The sequence below is a fragment of the Cryptomeria japonica genome, chromosome 9 (genome assembly GCF_030272615.1).
Source record: "Cryptomeria japonica chromosome 9, Sugi_1.0, whole genome shotgun sequence".
In the NCBI taxonomy this organism is placed as follows: domain Eukaryota; kingdom Viridiplantae; phylum Streptophyta; class Pinopsida; order Cupressales; family Cupressaceae; genus Cryptomeria; species Cryptomeria japonica.
The window spans coordinates 568,465,832-568,488,023 of NC_081413.1; the positions used below are offsets into that span (position 1 = coordinate 568,465,832).

General features: G+C 37.1%; 1 protein-coding gene across 2 annotated transcripts in view; it reads right to left on the reverse strand.

Annotated features, from left to right (window-relative positions):
- LOC131051302 (uncharacterized) overlaps positions 1 to 22,192 on the reverse strand; it is a 44,808-nt gene that overhangs the window by 18,808 nt on the left and 3,808 nt on the right. Inside the window, exons 2-5 of one of the 2 annotated variants that reach the window (XM_057985756.2) lie at positions 21,031 to 21,232; positions 20,617 to 20,726; positions 19,638 to 19,756; positions 19,301 to 19,398 (exon numbers count right to left, since the gene is read on the reverse strand). In XM_057985756.2, the coding sequence (XP_057841739.2) occupies positions 19,301 to 19,398; positions 19,638 to 19,756; positions 20,617 to 20,726; positions 21,031 to 21,092 (389 nt within the window). In that variant the 5' untranslated portion in view covers positions 21,093 to 21,232. The remainder of the gene's footprint in view (positions 1 to 19,300; positions 19,399 to 19,637; positions 19,757 to 20,616; positions 20,727 to 21,030; positions 21,233 to 22,192) is intronic. The other variant, XM_057985755.2, reaches the window with a different exon arrangement.

The window sequence follows — 22,192 nt, forward strand, 5'->3', positions numbered from 1 at the left end:
ACTGACAGATCAATGGATCGATAAACATACAATTTTTAATCATCAGGCCCGTGAATGCCATTTCCATTCTGCGGAGAGCCTTCTATCTGGCTTGTGTTTTTCAACTTTTCCAACATACGCCATTAATATTGTGGTCATGGACTTTGTTGCATCAATTTGATTGGTTCATATTTATTCAGACATGTCGCTTCTTATTGTCTACCTTACCTAGGTCGTGATGTTAAGTTGAGGAGAACTTGTGCATTGTCCAGAAGCGTTGGTGGCGATCTTTGGTTGATTTGTCTCGACCTTTGTTGTCTTTGGCTTCTCATAGGATATTGCGCATATCTATTTTGTGGTTGAACTTATAGCAGCTCATGGTTTATTATAGTCAGATTGGTGCCAAGTTGGAGAATGGTTTGAGCATAAAGGTTGTGATGGTTCATTGTGTGAGTAAAGTCATTTCAAATAGTAAGTTTATATTACTTAGTCTGTTTTTTTAAAGTCGACATCCGTAGGTTAAAAATTATTTCTTTTATAAAGTCTTATAGTAGTACTGTTGTTGTTTTTAGAAAATTAATTATCCATGTCTCAAATTGTTATAGTCAAGGTGCATTATCGGTTGAGCCCAACTCTTTGATTAAAAGAGTAATCATGGACAAATTAACTTTCATTGAGAAATTAAGGAAGAGACTTTCACACTTGGCAGATACAGATGCAGTTACATTTGATTGAAAAAGATCTGTGGGATGTCGTCAAACCAAACTCAATTTCACCAACTGATGAAGGTGAACTTGCTAAGTGGAATATAAAAAATCAGAAAGCTTTGGGAACTATTGGTCTTGGGCCTTGGCTTATCAAAGGCATATTTACACCATGTGGATTTTGCGAAGTCAGCAAAAGAGATTTGGGAGTCGTTAAACAAGCTTTTTGGATCTGAAGCAGAAAGTGCCAAGACAACATTGAAGCAAAGATTGTATGGACTGAAGATGGAGAAAGGTACAAAAATGGCAGATCATATCAGTAAGTTTCACTCTCTTCTCAATTAGCTAGCTGGGATTAATGAAAAGGTAAAAGATGATGATGCTAAAGCAATACTTCTAAATAGTTTGCCTAAACATATGGCTGGAATGGTGTTCACATTAAGCAAGGTAACTATCAGTCTTGAAGGAGTAATATCTATTCTACTTGATCATAATGAAGACTCGGAATCTGAAGAGGTCTTATTTGTACGAAATAAAGCAAGAAAAGAAAAGTACAAATCTCAAACTATTCCTTCAAAAGGAAAATTAAATGTTTTTATTGTAATGAAATGGGACATGTAGTCTTGAATTGCAAGAAGAGGGCACAAGATCTATTAGATGATAAACTGGATCATCATGCTTCCTTAGCTGAAGAAACTGATTGGGAAAACCATGCGAAGGATGAAGAGTTATCATGTCCTAGTGATGAAGAATATGTGCTTTAGATAACCTCAAAATTGGAGGTAGGATGCATTGGAGGCTGGAGGACACTCAGCGTCCTCTCATCAGTCACCAACAACGGGGCCACTTATCAGCTTTGGTGGCACGTTATTTTCTAGTATGCAGCATGATGTGTTTTGTTTTTCAGTGTTCTTGGTTTTGTGAATAAGTGGAATTTCACATTGTGGGGGGGAATATAACCAATGTTCCATTCCCATTTGTGATATGTATGGTGTTTTCTATGTAATTTCCCTGATGTGCAAGCATAGTGGCGAAAAAAAGCACCAGAGTAAGTCAGTTCGTGGATCTTGAAAGGGTTTGTGGGAGGATCCAAAAAACCACACGAGGTGAATAGATGAGTGGAGGTTCCTGTTCATATCAAGGTTTGTGGTAAGCCTGTTTAAAACCATGGGAGGAGAAAGCCTTTCTTTTGGATCAAGGTCACGAGTCGCATAGTTGGACATGCCACGAGGGTGAGCATACTGCAGAAGAGAGTGTGAATGTTTTTCTACCATGTAAACATTAAGGAGGGGAATATTAGGAAAATTAAATGTTTACATTATATTTCAGGTGTTAATGTAGAAGTAAACAACTCACTAATATATGTTTGGATGGTTAGTTGTATATATTGTTGAAATAATAATATATCACAATAGTTAGTGGTTAATGTGTTATACCCGTGAATGGTATTCCGGGATATTTGTTATAACACCTCCCTATTAAATAGGAAGTTGTTTGGCTATGTAAGTGGCTATATATTAGCCATGTATTGAGTGTTGAAAAATAATGAGAGCATCGTATTGTTTGTTTTAATTATATTAGCTTCTTCACATTTCTTACCATGCATTCTATCAAAGTTCAAAGGTTCCAGAAGCAGTTAGACAGTTAAAATAAATCTAACGTCACCTCTATGAAAATGTGTCATAATAATTGAACAACTTCTCGACAGTAAGCTTTTTCTTTGGCATTTAAGTCACTGCAGGATTGAGTATAAGAGCTCATACAGTCAAGTGAAAACTCACCTATATGCTATGACTGGCCCTAGAATGAGAATTTCTCAAGGGCCAAGCAAGAAGGGGTTGCCAAAGGAACAAATTACGGCATATATTAGAGAATATAAAGTTAATACTATGAGTGAGAGCAAAACTAAAATCTGATGATTTAGCAAAGAAAGATCAAGTGGGGCCTTTTATAAGTTCTTCAATATTAGCTACCCTATATCCTTTCTTGAGACACCCTCTATCCAAGAAGAAGACCCCTCTCTTTCTTTCCACAAAAGAGGCCCATTGGAAAAAGGCATTTCAAATTTGACAAGGTACAATGAAAATAAAGAAATTGCATGTTGCATTTACAACAATGGTCTTCCTTCTAACCTGGTGAGATCACCATATTAGCAAGAAATGGTGATGGCAATTAGTCAAACACTCTCTAGCTACATAGGTCTTGGGTATGAGAAGGTAGACATCACTTCATTTGCAAAAGAATGAAAATTGTAGACACCACTAAAACCAATCAAAGATATATGGACTGAAACATGAGTGTCCAACATTTCCAATGGATGTAAAAATTGCAAAAGGCAGCCTTTAATGAATGTTATTGCAATAACCCCTAAAGGAGAAACATTTTTTTACAGCAGTTGACTATAAGACGCAAGTAAAAAATGCAATATATATACACACACACACACACCCACACACACATGTATATGGACATATATAAATAGTTTTAAAACTCATGGACTCACCAAGGACTCACGAACCAAGTTGTGGCGAGTCCTTCAAAAAGACTCACGAGTTTTTTTAATGGACTCGCAAGTTTTTCACTCGGACTCGCGCAACCCAGTTTTGCACGCCCAGCCAAGGTTTGAAGTGGTTTTTTTTTTCTTTTTTCACTCATTTGGCATTGTTGCTTGCTGAAAACAAGTTTGTAGGGTTTGAAGGAGGAGAGGAAATAAGATTAAACACAACAAAAGAGATCTAGGTAAGGATTTTTCCTATCTTTTTTTTTCATTTCCATGTTTTGAAAATCAAAAAAATCTTGAAAAACAAGGGGATATGTTGCCAAAAAAAATTCTATTTCCCTTCCTAACTTATTTCCTTATATTTTTTTCTTGTTTTTGAATGCTATTTTTTCCAAATGATTCGTTATCATTTTTTTTGTTGATTTTCCACAAAACCCTGCTGATTTTTTTATTTTTTCATGTTAAAACAGCAATGGCAAGTTCAACTCCAAGGGCAACCCCAAGGTCAGGAAGACAAAGCATGGAAGTATGGGATACCAGAAAACAAAAAGGGGGAGGTCACTTGAACCGAATGTACAAAATGGATGAATGCTGGAATAAATAGATTAAAATACCACCTTGCACAAATACCTGGATATGATGCGGAGATATACCCCAATCAACTCCAGAGATTATTAGAGAGATGAAGGCCCTTCTTGCTGAGCATGATATGCAAAAGGAAGAAAGGCAAAAAACAAAAGAAGTTGTGGCAGCTGCAATGAATCCCACATTGTCCTCTTTGGGTCCCATTGGTCACACTCGTGGTCGTGGAAGCCCAAATTTACGTCAGTCACTTTCATCTTTTGGTGACAATGAGGGTGAGGCTAGTAGCACTCCTATTAGATCAGACCCTAATTTTTTTGTTCCACGCAATGTTCCAAGAGCACAACCTTCACTTGAAGGTACAGGATGGAATAGAGAGAAGCATGAACAAGCAAGGATAGCAACATCAAACTTTTGGTTTTACAATAATATACTTTTCAATGCGGCAAACAATGTGTATTGGGTGTTAATGTTTGCATATGCTGTAGGAGATTTTATTTTTCCTGCGAAGGTTGTATAACCATTTTGTTGATATCGTGCCTTACTTTTATCAATTCGTCTCTGTATGAAGATATTGATTTCTGCATTTATGAGTTCCTTCTTAGCTGGAAGTGTCTCCGGTTTCTTGTTACCAGTCACCGACCATCGCATATTGTGTGTATATTTACGATTGCATCATGCCTGTTGGCATTGTCTACCTTTTCTCTTCGCATTCCTTCCGATTAGAGATTCTTTTATGGCAACGTTTTTTTGTCTCCTGTCGATGCCGGAATTTGTATCGTCAAGTTTTGTAACTGTCGTCGAGTGGATGGTGTCGTGACTTTCCGCCTTTCTTCATCACAAGATATCCTTTCGTGCCTTGGTTCTTCTATTTAGCACAGTGAAATTCTTAAGGAGAATAGTTTTTTACATAAATATGTGTTGGTGTTTTATCGTGGAGAAGTTTGGGAATATTATTTTCTTCAGAATCGTTGCATCTTCATCAATCTTTCTGTATTATCTCTCTGTGTTCTATTGATGTGTGATCCTTCATACTGCAGAAAGGATATATGACGAATGTATGATAGAAGCCTTTCATTTATCAGAGAAGTTTGTTGGCTTATGCTGATGGTTGTTAAGGAGATAACAATCATGTTTAGTTCATTACATGAAAACATTGTATCAAATTCGTGTCTTTAATAAAATTCAACTTTGTGTGGCTAGGTTTTTCACCCTCAGGTGGAGGGTTTTCCCAGGATAAATTTTGTGTATCTTGTTCTTGTGAGATTTTCTAAGTTTCAGATTTGTGTGTCTTACCTTTCTGGTTCTATCATTAACATGGTATCAGAGCCAGGTTTGAGGCCGTCTCCCTCACAGGAGGCCTCGGGATTCTGGGAGGGTTGCTTATTCATTGTTTGGTGTTATACGGACTATGTTTTGATCGCTACAACATTGAAGATATTAATTTTGAGACAAGAAGGCTCTCCTAGTGAGAGGGAGCAGACTGCAAGGAGATTTTTGTTCTAATCTTAAGATGGTCATATTCCTGGATTGTGGTCTTTTCGGCTTCAGAGGGAACCTGACATTTCAGCTTCAGAGGGAGCCTGACAATTCAGCTTCAGAGAGAGCCTGACATCCAACTTCAGAAAGACCTGAAATTTCATTAGAGGCAACATTGGACGAGGAGGTCAGAAGGTTGATATCAGGTTCAAAGGGAGCTCGTCATCATGAACATTAGGTTAATGCATTTTTCTCTGTGACGGAGAAATTTGAGGTGAAAGCCCTTGTAATGCATTTTTCTCTCTGACAGAGAAATTTGAGGTGAAAGCCCTTGTAATACATTTTTCTCTGTGATGGAGAAATTTGAGGTGAAAGCCCTTGTAATGCATTTTTCTCTGTGATGGAGAAGTTTGAGGTGAAAGCCCTTGTTCCACCCTCTGGAAGTAGCCATGGTGGATGTCATGTTGAGAGACTCCTTGACAACATCACGTTGAGTGACTCCCTGATGAGAGCTTGTGTTTATTTCACTCATGGGAGTAGCCATGGTGAACATCATGTTGAGTGAATCCATGATGCTATTACGTTGAGAGAATCCGTGATAAAATTTTACTTTTTTACACATGGGTGTAGCCATTGTGTTTGTCATGTTGAGAGACTCCATGACTTGAAAATCAGAAATTAATATCTCCTTTGGTAAGAGGGAGTATTAATGTTTGCATACGCTTCAGGAGATTTTATTTTTCCTGCGATGATTGTATAACCATTGTTGTTTGTAATTAGGGCCAGCAGATTCCAATTGCCTTGGGCAACATTGGAATCTGCCTAAGGGGGCCAGCCCCTTCCCCAACATATAGGGCCAGGCCCTATACCCTTCGGCTACTCCAAAAGGTCCCCACGCTACAAACCCAACACGCCACCATGATAGGGCCGACCCTATCCACTTCGCACAAAAAGAAATTAAATAAATTAAAAGACAAATTAAAAGGTTCAAATGCAAGGCAAGTCGACTTGATTAGAAGTGTTTGCTCTCACATAAATAAGGCATATACTTCTCACAATCTTACCAATTCAGTCTTCAAATAAATGCGAAATACGTCTTCAAGTAGCGAACTTCTTTGTAAGCAGCAGATCATAGCGAACTCCATTTATGTGCAGCAGATTACCATTTAGATGACAGCGAACTTCATTAAGACAGCAGGTCATCATTAAAGACAGTGATCTCCATTGAAGGCTAAAGCAAAGGACTGCGAACTAGTTAAAAGGTGCAGTTAACCCTTGTTATGCACAGCAAGACAGATTAGAAGGACTGCAAATCATGATCTCTGTCAGTAAGCTAGTTGTGTAGTCTTCTATGCCATCTTCCTTGTGACTGCAACATCTATACTCCAGATAAGTGTGTAATTATCAATTGAATCTAAAACCATAATCAGATCTGAGGATCTTTTCTGGCTGAGTTTTTCCTCCTAGGAGGTTTTCCCAGGGTAACTTTGTCTTGTCTTTATGCATTCATTTCTTACTATGCTTAAATCTGAAAAACAATAAATCTAATTAACCTAGGTAGAAACAAATTCTGATTTTCTGAGTTTTATTTAATCTGAGAGTACTAAAACTAACATGGTATCAGAGCTATAGGCTAGATCAAACTTTCAGATTTAGAAATCAGTACTCCTTTATTTCCAGATTGTTGTCGCATTTGCAGGTTAGGTCAATGGGGCTGAAAGTTGAAGATAGGCTTGATGGAAATCTCAATTTTACTGCATGGAAAGTTCGAATCAAGTTGGCTCTAGAGGAAGAAGATCTTCTCCAATTCATAGAAGCGAAAGAGCTAACTGAACCTATAGATGCAGCCGAGCTAAAACAATTCAAAAAGGATGTTGTCAAGGCCAGGAAGATTCTCATTGATTCAGTCAAAGACCACCTAGTCACCTCTATTGCCTCATTTACCACTGCAAGGAAAATGTTCAGCCATCTACAAGGTACATATGAAGTTAACAATCTCAATAGGGCAATTACTTTAAGACAGCAACTACTTAATATCAAAATGGCAAAAGAAGATTATGTTATTTCCTACTTTATGAGAATTTCAGAACTAAAGAATCAGCTAGGTTTAATTGGTCATAACATGGAAGACAAAGACCTTGTCATGATTGCCCTAAATGGTCTACCTCACTCATGGGAGTCATTTATCCAAACCATAAGTGGCAGGACTGAGTTACCCACCCTTGATCACCTTAAGAATGATTGCATCCAAGAAGAGTCTCGCCTCATCACAAGAGGGCAAACCAAAAGTTCCCATGTAGATGATCATCACATGCTTGCAGCTCAATGCAAGAAAGGGGGAAATTGGAAGAAACCTTATCCAAAAAGAAATAGGGAACTCAGACCATTTAGTTCCCAACACCCTTGGAAGAAACCAAGAGATACCTCACGTGTCTGATGCTTTAGATGTCACAAATTTGGTCACTATGCTAAAGAATGTCAGAATAACCCTAACCAAAGTGAAGCCAACCTAAATGAAGTCTCAGAACAAAATGATGATTTCTTATTCATCTCCGCTCTGTCTAGCAGTGTTCCTTCAGATAGCAATACATGGTTCATTGACAAAAGTGCCTCCAGACACATCACAAGCTACTGTGATCACCTTTCAAACTTAGTAGAAAAGGATACCAGCCTTCACGTGGTAATTGGTGATGACACTCGTTATTCGGTAAGAGGTTCTGGCTCTACTTCTCTAAATTTAGACTCTGGTATTTCCTTGCATCTCAATGATATCTTGTTTGTTCCTGGAATTAAAAGAAACCTAATTTCCATTTCTTCTCTAGAAGATAAAGGTTATCAAATTACTTTTTCTCAGGGAAAAGTTCTTGCTTGGCCTAAGAAATCTAGTTTTAAATCTGCTCGTATAATTGGTCATAGATATGATAGTCTTTATAAGCTCTCTACTAACCCTATTCAAGCCCTCATTAATGGGGCTCCTGAATCCTGTGAGTTATGGCATAGAAGACTTGGACACTTGCATTATCAAGCTCTTCCATCCCTTGAAAGGTTAGTCAAAGGTATGCCTAAACTCAGTCAAATCCATGATAACACTTGTAAAGGTTGTGCTATAGGTAAAAATGTTAAAAGTCCATTTCATAAAAGTGAAAATAGAGCTAAAGACAAACTAGAACTTGTTCACTCTGATTTATGTGGTCCTATGTCTATAGCATCTCCTAGTGGATTTCTTTATTACGTAATCTTCATAGATGATTTCTCTAGGAAAACTTGGATCTACTTCTTGAAATCTAAAGAATCTGATGAAGTCTTAAGTAAATTTAAAGAGTTTAAAGCATTAACTGAAAACTCCTCTGGTAAAAGAATTAAATGTTTAAGATCTGACAATGGAGGTGAGTACACCTCCGGTAGCTTTTATGATTTTTGTGTTGAGTCAAGAATTAAGAGGGAGTTTTGTGTTCCATACAATCCTCAACAAAATGGTGTTGCTGAAAGAAAGAATAGGACTATTGTGGAGGCTGCAAAGGCTATGATTCACGATCAAGACTTACAGACCTTCCTATGGGCTGAGGCTTCTAGAACAGCAGTGTATATCCAAAATAGATGTCCTCATCGTGTTCTAAAGAACATGACCCTGGAAGAAGCCTTCTCAGGATCCAAACCAGACATTAGTCACCTCAGAATTTTTGGAAGTCCCGTTTATGTCCATGTGCCCAAGGAAAAGCGATCAAAGTTGGAACCCTCCGGAAAGAAAGGCATGCTAGTCAGCTACAGTGAATCCTCCAAGGCATTCAGGATATACATCCCGGGTCAAAGGTATGTTGAGGTAAGTAGGGATGTTACATTTGAAGAAGACATTCTTTTTAAGAAATCGAAAGGTTCTTGTGTTATTGATGAAGCTACTGACAATCAAGATATAAACATTGATACTAACCCTAAAATTCAGAGGGAGCGGATTGAACCTCCACCTCAAGAAGAACATAATGATCCTCCAGAGCCCATGAATCCCACTGATATTCCTAGTGACATTGTCATTACCAAAAAGAGGCCTCTTTGGGTAAGAAACACCATTCAAGAAGCCGAAAGATTTGTTGCTCCCAGTGGCACCTTCCGTGAAACTAAGAGACCTCAGGTATTCTCCAACTACATTGCATTAATGTGCAATCTCATTGAAACTGAACCTTGCAATGTTGAAGAAGCCTTGATTCATCATGCCCGGAAGCTTGCTATGGATGAAGAGTATCAGTCAATCATCAAGAATGATGTGTGGGACATTGTGCCAAGACCCAAATGTAAATTTGTTGTTTCCTCTAAATAGTTATTTAAAATTAAACATAATGCTGATGGTAGTATTGAAAAATATAAGGCTAGATTTGTAGCTCGTAGTTTTTTCTCAAAAGGAAGGCATAGACTATGAAGAAATATTTGATCTTGTTGCTAGATATACTTCTATTAGAACGATAATAGCCATTGCTGCTGCTAGGGGTTGGAAACTACATCAGATGGATGTTAAGACTGCCTTCCTCAATGGTGTCATTGAGGAAGAGGTCTATATTGAGCAACCTGAGGGTTATGAGATTCGGGATAGATTAACTCATGTGTGCAGGTTGAAGAAAGCTCTGTAAGGCCTTAAACAAGCTCCTCGTGCTTGGTATGAAAGAATTGATAAATACTTGCTAAGTCTAGGCTTTTGTAAAAATGATGCTGACTCTAACATATACTTTAAGGTAGCCAATGATGAAATGCTAATCCTAGTTCTTTATGTGGATGACTTATTCCTTACTGGTAAAGATGAACTTATTATTAGATGCAAGAAAGAACTAGCTTCAGAATTTGAAATGAAAGATTTAGGCCTAATGCATTATTTCCTAGGTCTAGAAGTTTGGCAAAGATCTAACGAAATTTTTCTAAGTCAAGGAAAGTATACTATTGACATTTTGAAAAGATTTAGAATGATGGATTGTAAACCCATGTCTACTCCTATGGAATCTAACTTAAAGAAGTTAAGTGTTTCTGCAGCTAACTCTGATTTTGCAGATCCATCCGAGTACCGGCAGTTGATTGGATCACTGATGTACCTAGTTAACACTAGACCAGACATATGTTTTGTTGTGAATGCTCTCAGCCAGTTTATGAGCATGCCCAAACATGTTCATCTTATTGCAGCCAAGCATATCCTAAGATACTTGCGAGGCACAGTTGGCTTTGGGCTGAAGTATCCACTTAACACTTCAATAACCTTGGAAGGTTATTCTAATGCAGACTGGGCCGGAAGCGTCAAAGACAGGAAAAGCACCTCCGGTATTTGTTTTATCTTGGGATCTGCAGTGATCTCTTGGGCTTGCAGAAAACAATCCTCAGTGGCATTGAGTACTGTTGAAGCTGAGTATATTGCAGCAAGTGTAACTTCCAGAGAAGCAGTGTGGCTTCGTAAGCTTCTTGCTGGGTTGTTTGGTCAGCCTTGGGATCCTACAGTTATTCACTGTGATAACCAGAGTTGTATTAAAATGTCTATCAATCCAGTGTTTCATGACAGGTCAAAACATGTGGAAACCCACTATCATTTCATTCGGGATATGGTGCAAAGAGGTGCTATTCAGCTGAAGTATGTCAGCACTGATGAGCAAATTGCAGATATTCTTACCAAGCCTCTATCCAAAGTGAAGTTTGTGTACTTCAGGGACAGACTTGGTATTATGGAAAATGAAACTCTAATTGAGAGGGAGTCTCAATCTCGGTGATACATTGTGTTGTATCAAACCACCCTCTGCGGGCAATGTAAGGTGGTATTGTAAACTTCTCAGGGAGAAGTATAATTATTAACCATCCTCTGCGGGCAATGTAAGATGGTATTGTAAATGTTAACCATCCTCTGCGAGCAATGTAAGATGGTATTATAAATCTTCTCAAGGAGAAGTGTAATTGTTAAACCATCCTCTGCGGGCAATGTAAGATGGTATTAGTGTAATTGTTGACCATCCTCTGCAGGCAATGTAAGATGGTAGAAAAGATCCTCTCCACCCTCTGCGGGCAATGTAAGGTGGATCCAATCTATGCTCGTGTGCAAGCTGGAAGATTATGATTATGTAGTTCCATATGTTGCTTGTGTGCAAGATGGAAGATTATGGTTATGATTCTCTTCCCTAATTAAGAGGGAGTGTTGTTTGTAATTAGGGCTGGCGGATTCCAATTGCCTTGGACAACATTGGAATCCGCCTAAGGGGGCCAGCCCCTTCCCCAACATATAGGGCCAGGCCCTATACCCTTCGGCTACTCCAAAAGGTCCCCACGCTACAAACCCAACACGCCACCATGATAGGGCCGACCCTATCCACTTCGCACAAAAAGAAATAAAATAAATTAAAAGACAAATTAAAAGGTTCAAATGCAAGGCAAGCCGACTTGATTAGAAGTGTTTGCTCTCATATAAATAAGGCATATACTTTTCACAATCTTACCGATTCAGTCTTCAAGTAAATGCGAAATACATCTTCAGGTAGCGAACTTCTTTGTAAGCAGCAGATCATAGCGAACTCCATTTATGTGCAGCAGATTACCATTTAGATGACAGCGAACTTCATTAAGACAGTAGGTCATCATTAAAGACAGTGATCTCCATTGAAGGCTAAAGCAAAGGACTGCGAACTAGTTAAAAGGTGCAGTTAACTCTTGTTATGCACAGCAAGACAGATTAGAAGGAATGCAAATCATGATCTTTGTCAGTAAGCTAGTTGTGTAGTCTTCTATGTCATCTTCCTTGTGACTGCAACATCTATACTCCAGATAAGTGTGTAATTATCAATTGAATCTAAAACCATAATCAAATCTGAGGATCTTTTCTGGCTGGGTTTTTCCTCCTAGGAGGTTTTCCCAGAGTAAGTTTGTCTTGTCTTTATGCATTCATTTCTTACTATGCTTAAATCTGAAAAACAATAAATCTAATTAACCTAGGTAGAAACAAATTCTGATTTTCTAATTTTTATTTAATCTGAAAGTACTAAAACTAACAACCATTTTGTTGATATCGTGCCTTACTTTTATCAGTTCATCTTTGTATGAAGATATTGATTTCTGCATTTATGAGTTCCTTCTTAGCTGGAAGTGTTTCCGGTTTCTTGTTACCTGTCACCAACCATCCCATATTGCGTGTATATTTAAGATCGAATCATGCTTGCTGGCATCGTCTACCTTTTCTCTTTGCATTCCTTCCGATTAGAGGTTCTTTTATGGCAACGTTTTTTTGTCTCCTGTCGGTGCCGAAGTTTGTATCGTCAAGTTTTGTAACTGTCGTCAAGTGGATGGTGTCCTGACTTTCTGCCTTTCTTCATCACAAGATATCCTTTTGTGCATTGGTTCTTCTATTTAGCACGGTGAAATTCTTAAGGAGAATAGTTCTTTACATAAATATGTGTTGGTGTTTTATCGTGGATAAGTTCGGGAATATTATCTTCTTCAGAATCGTTGCATCTTCATCAGTCTTTTTGTATTATCTCTCTGTGTTCTATTGATGTGTGATCCTTCATACTGCAGAAAGGATATATGACGAATGTATGATAGAAGCCTTTCATTTATCAGAGAAGTTTGTTGGCTTATACTGATGGTTGTTAAGGAGATAACAATCATGTTTAGTTCATTACATGAGAACATTGTATTAGATTCGTGTCTTTAATAAAATTCAACTTTATGTGGCTAGGTTTTTCACCCTCAGGTAGAGCGTTTTCCCAGGATAAATTCTATGTATCTTGTTCTTGTGAGATTTTCTAAGTTTCAGATTTTTGTGTCTTACCTTTCTAGTTCTATCATTAACATTGGGAAGGTTTGGTTAATGCATTAACAGTTGCAGGTGAGGGGTTTAAGGCCCCAACAGGTCATGACTTCAGTGGGCCATTGCTAGAGCAAGCTATAAGAAATACACAAGTTGTGGTTGATGATCAGAAAAAATTTTGGAAGAGAAAAGGATGCAACATTTTATCGGATGGATGGACAGATGGACAGAATAGGACTCTTCTCAACTTCTTGGTGGCTTCAAATGGTTCAATGGTATTCCTAAAGTCTTTAGATGCCTCAAATGAAATTAAAAATGCAAAGACTTTGTGTAATCTATTGGATGGGGTGATTCAAGAAGTTGGAGTTGAGAATGTTGTCCATATTATCACTTACAACGCAGTTGCATACGTATCTGCAGGTAGAATGCTTATGGAGAGGCATCCTACGATTACATGGAGTCCTTGTGTTGCACATTGCTTGGACTTGTTGTTAGAGGACATTGGGAAGATTGGATGGGTGAAAAAGGTGGTTGAAAATGCTAATACAGATGCAAAAGCATATGGGTTTCAAAGAATCGATGTTGTTCAATTAATCAAGGAGACAAAGCTCCTTTAAATAGAGTTACAAAGACAATGTTTCTAAAAGAAATAATCGTTAACTAGAGGCGAAATTAGAAACAACTTAAATGACCATTAATAACACAAAGAGAAAGATATTATTCTAATACCCTCCCTTAATGGTCATCGTTCTAACTACCAAGAGAAATAACAGAGAAGGTTGCCCCCTTCTTCTCAAAACACGCTGCAACAGAAGACAAGAGCATGCCACTAACTCTGCCACTTGAGATGAGTCTGCCACCAACCCACCAGAAACTGCAGAACTTCTAGAGATACCCAAAATAACACCAACCGTCCAACCTGATGTTGGAGAACTATCCCTCCCTGTAACCAGAGACACACCAAGAACAGATGTCACGATTTTGAGGAAAAAATCGGCAAACCCTCCAAACTATTGCAGATGAGCAAGATGCCCGAAAATAGAATGCAAACAAGAGACTATTGCAGATGTTCGCACAACAACTCCAGGTGCAACGAAAAACAGACTGCAGCAAAGTACAATTTTTGAGGAAAAAACCATAAAACCTCATGATTTTTATTTTTTTTTACAGGGACAAAAAATTATTTAAAAACCCACAAATAATTTTTTAGGACAAAATTATTAAAACCCATAGATTTTTTCAAGGGAAAAAATATTAAAACCCATCAGAATTTTTTTTAGGTAAAAAAATATTAAAAACCGAAACAAACATCGATGCCCATAAGCCATCTTCACGCTTTTCGAGGCACGAAAAACGAGGTACTGAGAAGATGCTTAGTGCACAAAACCTGACTGCCTTCCAGCATCAAGTTGGTCAATGACGCCATCTTGCACGTTTCCCAATGCACGGAAAACGAAAAACTGAGAAGAGGTGCTGGCACGGAATTCAAAAAATTTGAATCCCAATGCAAAAATAGAGGCAGATGCAGGTACAGACTTCAAAAAAATGAAGTACGGCTGGCACGAATTTCAAGAAAAAAAATTCGGCTGACCCAAAAAAATCCGAAGAAAAACCAAAAATCCTTGCGAAAAACCCAGAAGGAATCTACTGTCGGAATCTGGATCCGCTAGCTCAAAAATCGAGGCACCTAGAAAATTTTGACGACGACCCAATTGAAATCTCGAAAAACCCACCACGAATATGTGCTCGGAAAAAAAATTCGACTGAATTTGGAGGGTCAAAACCCTAGCCGAAAATGCAGATTTCCGTCCAAAAATGGTAGAAAAAAATCTGCAGGCGGGGAAAAAAACACGTCGCGTGGTTGCGCGAAATGCAGGAGAGACGGGTCGCGGGAGAGGGCAGAAAATAGCAAGAAAACCCTAGTAGTTGCAGCCAAAACGAACTGCCAAAGTAGCAATTTCGAATAAACAAAGAAATTTTTCAAAAACAACTATTAAAAATTCATGACAAATTTTTAATTGAAAAATTATTTCGAAAATTAACCAAGGCTCTGATACCATAATACAGATGCAAAAGCATATGGGTTTCAAAGAATCGATGTTGTTCAATTAATCAAGGAGACAAAGCTCCTTTAAATAGAGTTACAAAGACAATGTTTCTAAAAGAAACAATCGTTAACTAGAGGCGAAATTAGAAACAACTTAAATGACCATTAATAACACAAAGAGAAAGATATTATTCTAATACAGATGCAAAAGCATATGGGTTTCAAAGAATCGATGTTGTTCAATTAATCAAGAAGACAAAGCTCCTTTAAATAGAGTTACAAAGACAATGTTTCTAAAAGAAACAATCGTTAACTAGAGGTGAAATTAGAAACAACTTAAATGACCATTAATAACACAAAGAGAAAGATATTATTCTAATAGATGCAAGAAGTGTCACCAAATTCATCTACAACCATACTTGGGTCCTTTCTTTGATGAGAAAACACACAAATGGCAAGGACCTTGTGCGACCTAGAGTGACACAATTTGCTAGCCACTTCATCACTTTGCAGAGCATTCTTGGTGCCATTCCTCATCTTAAGTAGATGTTTGTGTCTAATGCTTGGTTGGAGTCTACATACTCCAAAAGACCTAAAGCAGAGAAGATTGTAAGCATTGTTTTTGATGAAGGGTTCACCAAAAGTGGAGAGGAGTTGACTAGGGTAAGTAACAAACACAAATGTAAACTTTATACATGATAATCTATTTGCTGATTTTATTTTTTAAGGGTTAATTTTGTACTAATTTTTTTTTTTTTTTTTTAAATTAGGTGACAGAACCTTTGGTAAGGGTTCTTCGTATGGTGGATGGAGAGGGCATGCCAATGGGTTTCATTTATGAGGCCATGGATAGGGCCAAAGAGGCCATTTCACATTACTATCGTGGAAATAAAAGAAAATGTGAAATCCTTCAGCACACCATTGATCATAGGTGGACAAACCAAGTCCACCGACCGATACATGCCTTCGCCTACTTCTTGAACCCAAAATTCTACTTCTCTAATTCATTTAGGGCTAATGAGGAGGTCATGGCAAGTTTTGTTGCATGCATTGATAAGATGGCACCTGATCCTAAGTTGAGAGACAGGGTTCTTGATGAGTTGGAGGTGAGATTTGACATTTGCTATATCTTTATTTATGAATTTGGAAATGTTCATTATTAAGTTTGACACTTTGACTATCTATTTATGAGTTTGGAAATGTTCATTGTTCAAGATCTACAAGAGTGCAAAGGGGAGACTCTTCTCTTCACAAGCAATTGATAGGAGAGGAAGACAACAAGCAGGTAAAAAATTTAGTTCAATACTGAAAAAAAATTACAAACTTGATTATTACATTTTTTTCTCAATTCTAATATTTCTAAATGTTTTTTTGTAGATTTATGGTGGGAGAATTATGGTGCTGGCACGCCTAATCTTCAAAAGATAGCCATCCGTGTTTTGTCTTAGCCATGCAGTGCTTCTAGGTGTGAACGGAATTGGAGTGTATTTGAAAGCATTCACACAAAGAAGAGAAATAGATTGACACACACAAAAGCACCTCAACAATCTTGTCTTTGTTTGGTACAACCTTCGCCTTTGAGTTAGAAAGGTGGAGGGTGTTTCACATGAGGCCATTGACTTGGATGAAATTGATCCATATGGTGATTGGACTGTCAATGAACAAAATGATGGTGGTGATGTCCTCCTTACCGAAGAAGAACTTGCAGAAATAGAGAGAGGAGCAGCACAAGAAGCAGAAGCAACAGGATTGGATGAAATGGAGGAGGATGAAGATGAGGACAAAGATGAGGACTTTGATTTTGAAGAAGAATCATCTCACCATTTAGATACCTCAACACCTACTACTACTACTACTAGCTCAAGGCCTGAAAAATTGAGCTATATTAGGAGAACAAAGAGGAAGATGTAGCCTTCTCTTTAGTTTGTTCGTTGTTGTTTTTCACATTTGGACGTATCATTATATGTAATTTTGTAAACATTTATAAACTTATGCTGCTATTATACATTTTAAATTTTGAAACTATGAGTATGAATGATGAAATTTCAAATATTGAGTGTTTGGAGATCATATGACATGTGTAATGTTTCAATTATGGCTCTTATGTTCTCTGAATGCATTAAATTCTTTATGTTTTTTTTGTAAAACTACGGGTTTTTTTTTTTGCCGTGTCCTTTCGCAAGTCTGAGTCTTGAGTCCAATTTTTTGGTTTGCTGAGTTCGTGGCAAGCCCGAGTATTAAAACTTTAGTCCAAACCAGGTGAACCCAAGAAGAGCCTGCCTCCAAAACATAAGGAAAGACTTTTTATTGAAGAAACAACTAACAAACCCTATAAGTGACTTTTAAGTTACTAACACATAAATCACACAAAACAAAAGCAAAAATAAATTCCTATCTCTCATTCCTCCTCCAGTAAAAACTACATTTCTATTCATTACTTAGGCAAGTTTTCTTTGTTTTCAAACTCCATGCTCTCACTATTCCTAGACCTCAAGTAGTGTTAGGTAGTTGTGAGGAAGATCAAGGAACTTGCGTCAAGGAGAATTTTCATTCAAGTTTAGTTTTTTTTTGCTTTGTTTTTGTATTTAAAAAAAGTTCTTTTCGAGTTCTACAAGAGCTTTCTTGAAAATAGATTGTTATTGTTTTTTAATTTCTTGTTCTCTTTTTAACAAGTAATGGCAGGCCAGGGCTATGTTACTGTTCTTTTTCTTGGTATTTATTTATTTTTAAAATGTGTAGACATAGGTATAGTCTGAAACGACCGAGTTTAATATCTATGGACCAAGGGTTGACAACCATTTTCACCTCTTTAGTGACATGTGACAAGACTGAGCAGCTTTCTAGAGGCAGGAGTTATCTTTGTCTTTGTAAAAAATGCTAAAATGAGGATAGGAGAATCTCGCTTGTATGTGATTCTGGCCAAGGAATTAGAGCTTGTGGTGGTTTGACCAAAAAATTGTTGCCAAAGGTGTCATGCCCCACCTGAAACTAGGGCAAAATACGTATAAATTGCAGCCTTCTCAAACTTAAACTGCAGCCTTAAATAGTGATTAAGGCTTGGGTGATGGCAAATAAATGAAAAGGGCCAACCTAGGGTTTTGTCAAAACAAGTGCAAGGGTGATTACCATACAATTAAGGCCAACCCAGCCCAGGAAGATAATAATTATTGGCAGATTAAGATTATTCTAAGGGGTCGACCTGGCTAGGAAGAAAGAAATTAATAAGAAATTAAATAACTCTTTATACTTGGCCAACTTGCATTGAAGCAAGGCGACCATTAGGGGAAAGGGCACTTGAAGGGTATTAAGGAGAGGTCTTGAGGATCATCAAGGACATCAGAAAATAGGAAAAAAGAAAATAAAAGAAGGCAGATCGGATCTGACATTGATAATCAATTCAGGCATATAACAGCTTAATATTATATGTGATTTGATATGGGTTTTCATGTGATGTATACAACATATTGAATCTGTTTATGACTGCTCACTGCTGAATGATGTGTATACCGCCTAGGGAAATGATATTAATATATATGATTGCTTATATATATACACACTGTTGGACCAACTTCATCCAAGGTTTTGCACATGCCTGTGGGTGTGACTCGGGTACATCTCTGGTCTTTCTAGATACACCCGTGGTTCTACACATGCCTATGGTTTTGGCCCAGGTAATCTAAGATGCACCCAAACTGAACCCACAGGTTCAACCAGAACCCTAACCAAATTAAGACCACAATCTGTCTGATCCACCTACAGCATGGGTTATAAGCAAACACAATAATAGAGCTTTTGGATGAATTTTATATTCTCAACTCACTAAAATTGTAGAATACATTCACTCAAGAAATATGCATTGGAGCACTTATAGAAATCATTAGAACCCTTGGTCATGATTTGAATATAATAAAAGATATAAATTAAATGCATATCCCATGTTTGTACTGCAATGCAAATTTTGTTCATCTTCAGTCATCATATTGTCTAATTTTTATCTTAGTGGATTTGTCTAATGTTTATCTTCTGCATAGGGTTACCTATTGTTCTCTTCCTTGTGGAGTTAGATCTATCGAGAAAGATGTAATGTTTACCATTTTATGGCTTTTGGTTTAAGGAAACAATCAATCAACTTAATATTTTTCCAGAAATTAATTTCAAATAAAACAACATACTGCTTAATTCAGCATACTAAAAGACTATCTTCACCACAATATTCCCATCAACCATGCCTGACATGAAAAAAAAAATACCTGACTTTTAAGGCAAGTTTCCTCCTACGTATTAAATATTGTGTCATCTTCGTCAGCCGTTGTTTGTTCTTGTGAACGAGAAATTTTGGCCAATATTGCTGCCCATCCAAAGAACAAACAACTAATGAGAATGCAAACTCCACTAACCAGCAAATTTTGCTCTGTAACTCTTTTGTTCTTTGTGATGAGATATAAGAGCAATGATTTCAAAAGAAGAAAGAATCTAATTGTGAAATTCTCGATGCATTCACATTGTACGATTAAAAAAACGCCGCATAATTGCCTTCTCATAAAAGCATTTAAAATAGACACACAAACCATAAGATAGGATGCATACCAAAAATTTGTCAATTGTTTCCAGTGCTTTCTCATAATTTCTTGGAAGTTTAACCCTTTCCCATAGCTTGTTTGGCATGTGAGCTCTTTCAATTGACTTCATGTACAGATAGAGAATTCCTGCAAAAGAATGCAATGCAGTGCTTATGTCATCCATCACAAGCTGACCGAATTGCCAGTTCATCAACTTGATATGCAATAATGTAGTTGAATAGAAAAAATGCAAACCAAGATACAAAATAATGTCACAAACAACTTGGCAAATGGCCATTGGGACACTTTTGAGGAAATTTGTGTGACTGGAACTATTACCAGCAAACCTATAAGGTATATTGTCCAAATAATATACAAATGATCAGAGTTACATATAACACAGCATACAAAGCCATGTAAGCAGGAAACATGAATTCAGAAAATTGAAAATTGTGAAAATTGATTGGTCAATGATGCTAGGCCAAATAACCCTTAAGTATTAATTCTGAGTATCAATCTAAATGGAAGGTTAGTTCAGCAGTCTATATTAAAGGGGTTTTAAATCTGAGGCAAATTCCATGGTACTCATGCCACTAACAATGATACAAAAGCAATGGCCTTCAAAAACAAGGTAGAAAAACACTAACATAATTCATAAATATAGTCTAATAATTCACAAATATATTTCAATTGAATGGAATGGGCCCAAATGTTAAGGCATTAGAGCTTTCAAAGTGAATCCCTATGGACACATCTCAAGGGGCCAGGATGAAGTGTTGACTAGCGGTAAAATTCACAAAATATACTCCTGATCAAATGGGATGGGCTCAAATGGGCAAATCATTAAGGTTTTCCTAGTAAAGCCCTGAATTCAAACCTTTAGGTGTGTTTGAATCCAGCTAACAAGACCAAACCTGGGAGACTTTGACAGAAGAGCCAAAGTACAAGGTCACTTGGCAAGGAAAACTTGGAAAACCAGAAAAAGAAATAAGAAATGTATATGATACCTTCATGTTCCCGAATAGTCGCATATCTGCTGTTGGCAAGTGGACATGAACTCCTGTTGCAAAGCCCAGTAACATTGTATTCGTTTCGACAAAAATTCTGTGTTTGGGTTCTGTTTCAAAAAAAAAAAGAGTGATTTAGATATAGCTCCAGAATTCAACATATTTCTTGTGCCACCAAAAATTAAGCTAACAAAAAGCGTCCAAAAGAAAAGCTCACAAGAAGCTACTGAAACCACCATAATTCTTAGCTTTCAAAAATTTAATTTTCAGAAGCAAGGAAAATCATTTATAGTCATGCTAATACTTAAATTTACCATTGAAGCCACAAAAACTATCCCCATTCTGACATTTTGAAAACATTAAAAATTCCTAGCTTCTATTGAGCTCAAAGAAAAGGGAGATATTACCACTTACTTGGCCATAAAGCTGCAATGATTGTGGCGAATAACCTGCCATATTACCTCGTCGTGCTGCATAGCGGCTTCTGTCTACAATTTCAAAAAACTGAATATCTGCACTATCCTCAACTGTAAAATACAGTAAAAACTCCCTTGCCCTCAAATAATTATTATGCCGAGAGGCCTTATCAGTTGCAGAATGGGGTTTGAAAGTTTGTCTACATAAAATCAACAAGCATTTCGGATAAGATAAGAATTAGAATAAAATCAAAAGGCATTTAGGATAAGATAAGATAAGCTTGTGAAAAAATAAACTTAGCTTTTTTTCTCTCTAAAGTTCTACTATTTGATAATGCTGCTTTATTTATCTCAAACGTTGTGACTGGCGCTAACTTTCAAATTGAAATGGGAAAAAAAAAATACTTTAAAGCTGGTAGATTTGCTTTTTGTTTTGAGTATACATTCGTGTTTTTCATTTTCCAATATAACTATTTCTCACACCTCAGAAGAATTGTTCAGGCTCTAACCAGCGGCAAGAATTATACATCTCAATAGAGGTGTTTGGAATCTCAAAATTTTATAAGGTATGTGATTCAATCTCACCAATGTTGGAAAAAATATAAACTGTATTTCATCAGACTCCAGTACATTTGTCATGGAGAGTAATGTCTTATGCAAGAGACATACCTATCCATACATGTTTCCTATTTAGAGATCTTTGGATTCATCTATTTAAACATAGTGAAAACAATTTATGCTCTCCAATTTTAACAATTGGTATCAAAGCAGGATGATACAAGTTTGCTATTTGAGGATGAGTACAACTGTCAAAGAGATTCGCAGTTAATATAAGCCAAGTAAGATCTAGCTCCAAGAAAATTACCAGGGCAATGTTGAAGAAGAGATCAAGAGAAGATCAAGTAGATCCTAGATATTGAAGGGAATAGCTTTAGATACATTCATGTTTTTCATTTTCCAATATAACTATTTCTCACACCTCAGAAGAATTGTTCAGGCTCTCACCAGCGGCAAGAATTATGCATCTCAATAGAGGTGTTTGGAATCTCAGAATTTAATAAGGTATGTAATTCAATCTCACCTATGTTGGAAAAAATATAAACTGTATTTCATCACACTCCAGTACATTTGTCATGGAGAGTAATGTCTTATGCAAGACA